At 42.3% G+C, this 7681-nt stretch overlaps 1 protein-coding gene across 1 annotated transcript; it reads right to left on the bottom strand.

The window, feature by feature from the left end:
* Positions 1–1543: 1543 nt before the first annotated feature.
* On the bottom strand, positions 1544–4123 carry atoh1a (atonal bHLH transcription factor 1a). The gene is made up of 2 exons (XM_051421478.1): positions 3509–4123; positions 1544–3251 (listed from the first exon to the last, which is right to left on the bottom strand). Exons 1-2 carry the CDS (start codon positions 3777–3779, stop codon positions 2419–2421), a joined length of 1104 nt encoding a protein of 367 aa, XP_051277438.1. The 5' UTR covers positions 3780–4123; the 3' UTR covers positions 1544–2418.
* Between the last annotated feature and the right edge of the window lie 3558 nt (positions 4124–7681).

Genomic DNA, 7681 nt, shown 5'->3' with positions numbered 1-7681 from the left:
CTCGCTGCAGATGGCTGTCTGATCATACTCAGATACAGTTCTACCTGCATAAATTCTGTTAATAATTTATCACAGCATCCTCATTATATTTCCCTTTATTCCATGCCTTCAAGAGGCGAGCAAAGGGCCACGGTTGTGATTGGCTGAAGCCCGTGGGTGGGAGACAGAGCAGTGACAGGTAGCAAACAGGTAGTTCACTTTCATAAATAATTTCGTATTTTGCTTTTAACGTACCACACCCCGTCGACCTCAAAGCTTGTGAAACATCGCAGATGAGTCGCAAATAAGTTGGAGAAAGAGGAAGAGGAAGAGGAAAAAAAAAACAAACTTCAGCTTGAGTCGCAGCAGGACAGGTTGCCAGAGCCAGTGCGCGCGCGCGCGTGTGCGTGCGTCCACACGCGCGTGTTTGCTTGAGTTGATGGAGAAAGAGAAAGAAAGGAGAAAGAAAGAAGTAGAGAGGAGGAGGTGTACCGACGTGTGTGTGTGTGTATGTGTGTGTTTGTGTGCAGGCCTTTTCTTTAGTTGGGAAAGTGTGTTCCCTCTCGAGTCAGGTCCTCGGGGACACGGTGGGGACCCGCGAGCGCTCACCAGCTGACAGCGCGTGCTTCATTGAGGCCATCCAACACCTCGGCCCACGAGCCTGCCAACAATAGCCTGAAATTAATGCACACTCCCCATTACCAAATCTGGTATTCACCAAATGGACGACATGGCAACAGTTCAGGAGGAGAAAAAAGAACTTTTCGCCGAGTGGAGGGAAGGTTGTTGCGAGAAAGCAACTTTGTGATAATTTAACGCAGTTTCCCTGCGTCAAACGCAAAGTTTGGAGCACTCAATCACAAGGCCAGGGAGCGCGTGCACCTGCAGCATATGGCCAGCGAGCGCGTGTTGGACACGTTTCACGTCGCTTTTAGTTTACAATAAATTACATAAGAGGAGATCTAGTGTTGAACGTGTCTTTAATTAAATTGAAATACCTGCGCATGCAGTTTGAAGTACAGATATCCTGCCCACATCACTTTGGTCGTGAAAAACTTTTATTTGCACTTTATTATCCTCCAAATCCCAAACTCAATAAGGCCCTCTTTATTTACTGTGACTTAGACTACGTTTAAAAAATATAATATAATATATATAATGATATATAATATATATAATTCATGAAAGGATATGGTACTGTAGATGTAAATTTCGTTATATGCAATATAGGCTATTTCTAGATTTGGATAATACAATATTCAAATTAATTATTATTTCTTATAAATGCAAAAACTCTCTTTGTTATTATTATTATTATTATTATTATTAGTAGTAGTAGTATTTTATTGGTCGCTAATAGACCTAACCATCAAAAAAGTATTATTATTATTATTATTATTATTATTATTACTATTATTATGTTGGGAAAAGATTTAGGTGTAGGCCTGAATATAGGCTACAGTCACATTTTATTTTAAAAACAACGGTTGATAAAAAGAGTTTATTGCAGTTATCTAAGTAAGGTGCGTGGAAACAAGAGAGACAAAGAAACATTATATTTCCGTTTGCTTTTTTATTCCCAAAATCAAATTAACATAACAATAAATGGCATAATGATAGCTTTTTTGACCAAATTTAACTATGGAGTTATAAAAAGCAAATCAAATGAAAAATATCAGTAATAAATACATGTCAATTAATCTCATCCAGTGAAAGCAAAAGACACACAAGTTCATCTGAAGATACAAAAGAAAATACAAAAGAAGGCAGCAATGATGGCTACATTAAATAGGCTATTTGTATGGAATTGGCAGCACTACACTAGCAAACAAAGCAAAACAATATTGTTTATTGGTTTGAAAACAAAAGTCGCATTTCTCAAGCCTCTGGCTCGTATAATTTTAAAGTGCACATCATGAACTTTTGAAGTTGCAAAACAAAATACATTATACATACAAATTAACGAATAAAAACATAAATCACAACAAAAAATCATATTATAACTACCAAAAAATTGTGTTTTTTTTACATTATCAAATATAAGCAATTATCCATAAAGTTATGATTTTGTGGAAGACAGCTTTTTGGTCGGAGTGACGTGGGAGATACCCATGGCAGTGCTGCGCGCAACATGGCAGAGGGGTCTTCCAGCCACGTCTCCATGGAAACTGGAAATTATAGGCTATACATCTATTGGCAAAACCGAATTAGGCCTATCTCACATAAAAATAATCTTTAGACTATGTAACAAGTTGATAAAATAGAATTATTGTAAAAATCGAACATGACTTTTTTGAAGAAGCAAAAATTTCTATCCTCTTAAAAATGCATTTTGTTAGCAACAGACAGACTATGATTGACACGATTTACGGACATTTTTTTGTTGTTGTAGGCTATAGTGAACCTTTAATAGAGTCTGTTACTTTTATTTTGAATCATTCAGAAGGAAACTGTGTGGTGACGGTGGCGAAGCTTGAGTTCTGAAAGGTCGTCTTCTTCACTTGAGTGGAGCTCCATCGCTATTTCATCCGAGTCACTAAAGTGGGAGTGCGGGGAAAACTCTCCGTCGCTCCGGGGAGACTCCTTCCTCCCACCTCCGACAGGTGCGAGCGACGTGACTGCCCGAGTGGAGGACGTAGGAGAGGGCGAACACATCGCTTCTTCAACCATGGCGGAAAAGGAAGCGTCGTCGAAGGAGGAGCGGAAGGGCATCCCGCTGATGTGCACAGGTAAGCTGCTACCTGAGACGGACACAGCCCCTGCTGTCCTACAGGTTGTCGGGGACGGGGAAGCCCTGTCCTTTGCCCCGTCAAAGCTAACGGTGGGTGAAAGCATAACGTCACACTTTGGCGAGTTGTTGGTATTGTTTGCGACGTCGTTTTTGCTGTTGTTGGAGGACACCGGACCTTCCAGCAGATCAGCAAGAGCGTTGATGTAAATCTGCGCCATCTGTAGAGTTTCATATTTGGAGAGCTTCTTGTCGTTGTCAAACGCCGGGATGACGCTGCGCAGCTCGTCAAACGCGTGGTTAAGCCCGTGCATCCGCCTCCTCTCACGCGCGTTGGCGGCCACGCGCCTCTGCTTCTGGACCCCGTTGGCCGGTCTGCTGGACGGGGCTCTCTGTCTCGAGGATGCGTCCTCCTCGGACCCGGAGACCGCGCCTTTAAGACGGCACAGGTCCCTGACTTTGAGCGAAGAAGAGGAGGGGCTCTTGGCAGTTTTTCTGTAGCTGGGAGGGCTGGGGTGGTCCAAGGACTCCGGGGAGCCACTCTCTGAAAAATGAAAACAAAAAATTTACTGAACTGGTCAAGTTTGACAACAACTAATAATACACTCATATAGCCTGCTCTTGTGACTGTTTTAGTTAATAGAGTATAACAATGTTTTAATTGTACAAACTAAACTTTGGACTCATCAGTTGTGTCTATTTGAGACCTTTAGTGCCCGTATAAATCCCAGTTGCCTGTTGCATGTGATGTTGCATTGAAATCTTGTCCAAAATGCCGAATGTCTAAGCGGCGTGTCTCACCGTGAAAGGAGCCGGTGCTCGGGCAGGGCGAGTGCAGCAGGTAGTCGGGTGAAGTGGCGTGTGCCGCGCAGGTGCCAGAAGGCTGCACCAGAGCCAGCCAGGCGCGTGGGTCACTGCCGCTGTCCACGAGCGTCAGTCCAGGTTCGTAGCGGGACTCCTCGAGCTGCCGCTCCCCTCCCCTCTCCACCACTCTGGGACTCCTCTGCCGCGAGTCGAGGAGTGCCACCTCGCGTGCGCCTTTGCTCCAGTCTTCCACACTTCGGACATCCATGTTTCCACAAAAAAAACCCAAAAGGTAGGTAAAGTTAAAACCGACTAACAATATTAGAAAAAGTTCTTGGAGGCACGCACTGCTATGCTCTCGCGCTGTGTGAATATGACTGTCGCGTGCGGGACTCCTTCTCTGGTGTCTCAAGGCGCGGCGTCGGTTTAAAAAGCGGCACGCGTCTGGGAGCCCCCCTCCTCGCGATGGTCGCGTGTTGACGTCCAATGAGAAGTCGCCGTAAAGCCCGAGAGAGGTGATTATGCCCCCCTGAAGCCGGACTGTTTATGATAACGTTACAATTTGAGGAGTGTTTAACGCAAGGGAGGTAAGGGGAACCTCCCACAGGACGCACGTGCACGGGGAGGTGACGGTTTTAGGACGGCGCGAGACGTTCGCAGCTGGGACAGAATTCCTACCTGTCCGTGTGTCTGTATCTCAGGCATGACAGAGGGAGGGGGAAGGAAAGAGAGGGAGCTGAGAAGGGTTCATTTGCCATCTTCAACTGTCTAAGCGGTGTCCTGTGCGCTGTTATCCTCGATGGAAACGCTGCATTTAAGTTTGTATCCCATTGTATAGCTCCAAAGTTCAAGTCAGCACAGACTACGGTGCATCACATATTAGGAAGGACTACTAAAAGACAAGAATTTTCCCCAGAACAACTTAAAGTATGAGGCTTCATCTCAACACAAGCACTATAAACCATTTTTTTCATACAGAGAATAACTGCATTTTTATCACCCAACAGTGACACAAACAGAAGGATAGAAGTTGTAGAAATTAAGAAAGCTGAGGGCCAAAAGCCTGACAAAAAAAAAAAATAACGATTTGGACCTAAAACTTGACCAAAAGTCATCTGAAAAAAACAACAAAAAAAAAAGATGCCAAAAAAAATATTGCTGATCCTGGGGCTCGCGCGCTCATTGTCAATTCATTCATTCTAAGATCATCTCCAGTTTCCATTTTTCTTTTGTAGCGCGTCTAAAACCTTTTGATCCAGCTCTCGGAACGCCCTGCCGGTAAAAAGGGCTTCACAGGGAACGGAAACATGAGCAGGGGTCTCGCGCTCAACGCTGTTTCCATACTGACGTGAGCTGTATGTGGCAACTGGGAGCATTAGGGAGAAAGTAGCCTACACACACACACACACACACACACACACACACACACACACACACACACACACACACACACACACACACACACACACACACAAATACACACAGACAGAACCCGATGGGCACTTAAGCTGTGATAATACAACTGATTTTATTTCTAATATTCACGGGGAATTGGATGTTGCATCGTCGGGTATTTTAAGAAGAACTGTGAACAGGAGTGAAAAGAAAAGAGTCTGCATCGTCAGGCATGCAGGAAAAATAAACTTTGGACAAATTATAGCTATTTAGGGAACCACTTGCAGTCTATTGATCAAAGCAACCATGCTTACTGAGATGCAAACTTTAGGCCGAAGCTGGCAAATAAACAATGGGCTAATTGCTGGGTGGAAATTGGCTATTAAACCTAATTGCAGTGGTCGATTTAGGATAAGAAGGACACACAGCTTCAGCTAGTGTTAAATACAGTAGTCCAATGTATGAGGCACAGTGATCAAAGGGCTACAAGGTTAGCCTACCTGTTACTATCCCTAACAAGTCCCTCTTATATCGGCAGCATTAAATAAGTTACTCAGGCCAACGAAAACGACATTACGACCCTGTTAATTAATTCAACATCAACTTTGACATGAAAACTATAATGTTAATAATGGTTATAAATATGAGTTTTGGTCCACACTCTGAAGTAGTCAAACCCCTTAAAACTAGGCGAGCATGGGCATTGTGGGAAGAAATCCCATAATTTCAGAGATAACCCGACATCAATCTTTTCTATTTTTTATTCATGTATTCATCATGGGGACGTCTTGCGGGCTAGAGGTCTGGCGCCGAGCGTTCGCCCCCTCTTCCCACCTACAAGCCCCCCATCCAACGGGTCGGGCCGGGCTCCTGAAGCTACCGACAGGTTGGATATTGTAGCTGGCGATTATTAAAGTGTCGCAGCCACAATGGAGACTCTATGTTCCATTGGTCACGCCTGGGGGGCTCCTCAAGGGAGAGATGGGGTGGGGGCTCCCATTCCAGCGCGCGAGAGGAGTCTGCGTGCTGCCGCTTCTCATTCTCATCTCCTGGGAGACCGGGGCGTGACGGGCACGAGACTGGAGCAAGGGGTTTTCAAAACTTAACTGTAGACTTTCCAAAATTCCTCCAGTCCCCGATGGTCTGTTGTTTTTGGTAAATAAAAAAATTACTGAAGGGTCATTTGTTTTAGACAGCGATGTAACTCATCACATAGAAATATTAAATAGGCAATAGATAGGACTATGTTATGTTCCCATTTTTACTCCACTACATCATTTGATTGCTTTAGTGACAGCTGACTGAAAAGATCAACGTTTTACATTCAAAATATAAAATGATCTTACAAGGGATGATGGATTATTATAGATTTATAGACATATATTAAAGTCAAACATTAATAGGTACTAATCCAATACAGTATAACACTTTTTTGATACTTAAAGTACATGTTGCTCCTACTTCTCTACTTCTACTTATGCAAAATTATAAATGCCGGACTTTTACTTATAATAGAGCATTTCTAAATTGTTGCATTACTGAGGTAAAAGCTCTAGATAGTTCCTTCACTACTAAAAAAACAGTTTACACACAACAGTTATTTGATCCTTAAACTCTCAGAGTGTTTTCAATGTAGGTAAACCTTCAAACAAAAGGGAGGTAGAAATATGAATGTAAATAATAAAGAGAAGGGCTAATGCTACATGGAGATGCTGTCTTTGATATCTGGCTTGTACTCTAAACCTAATAAGAAAGTTTCTTACGTGTATCCCGTGGAATTCAAATCACCATGATAAACATAAATACATATATTTATTCCAATCATTTTCAATAATTTGAAGTCTGCCATTCATCTTGTTATAAAGCACAAAACTGAGTCAGATCTGAACAAGAGATGGAGAGATCTTTGACAATTGGGGGAACTAAACAGTGCCATTCTCTGGTTAAAATGGAGAACTACAATGTAGTGCTCCATTGAACTTGACAGCAGTTGTCCTCAGTAGTGTGTCTATCCAGCTGTTAACAGCAGTATACAGGCCTTTGAAGTGAAAGACACAAAAGCTTAGCTCATGCTTGAACTTAAAATCTATTCCACACATAAAATCATCTCAGATCACCCAAACCCCTTTATAAATATTATTATTGGCATTTATGTTCAGCCAATGTTTTTTTCATCCATTATCAAATGACACACACTGCCTGCATCAATCAATTGTACTTGTATAGGCTATTTGTTCTGGATTAATTAGCTCTTTGAAAATTAAAAAAGAGAGTGAGGGAGAGAATACATATTACCACTCTGTCTTGATAAAAGCATGACATCTTACCAGTATCTGGGTCAACTTACCAGCAAGATGTGAATTATACAGAATTAGCAACCACTTCTAGTGGAAAGGAAGGAGACGGGCCAATACACTGAAAAAGAACATTGAGGAGAGAAGAAGAAGACTTTGCCTGGAAAAGGAGCTTTTCATAGTATTTTTGTTTAGATTATTTTGCCACAAAAGAAAATGCCATGTGCTGTGTTAAGTGCGAAACTGGTTGGTCATTCGTGAGATGCATTTATCTTTAAGGGAATTTACAGATGTTTGGAGTAAACAGAGAAAAGACAAAATAAATTTTGCATGAGGGAAAACATTTTAGAGGGTTGGATTACACAGAATCATGAACAGTAATTATTCCCAAATTGGGGATAAAGTGCATCATATTTCTGATATGTACCATCTTTCATATGTGGTTTTCTAGATTAGCAAAAAACAACAAATACCATCCCAC

This window comes from Dicentrarchus labrax, unplaced genomic scaffold (assembly GCF_905237075.1).
Source record: "Dicentrarchus labrax unplaced genomic scaffold, dlabrax2021, whole genome shotgun sequence".
In the NCBI taxonomy this organism is placed as follows: domain Eukaryota; kingdom Metazoa; phylum Chordata; class Actinopteri; family Moronidae; genus Dicentrarchus; species Dicentrarchus labrax.
The sequence above is the reverse complement of the archived record's forward strand: the minus strand, read 5'-3'. Positions and strand labels throughout refer to the sequence as shown.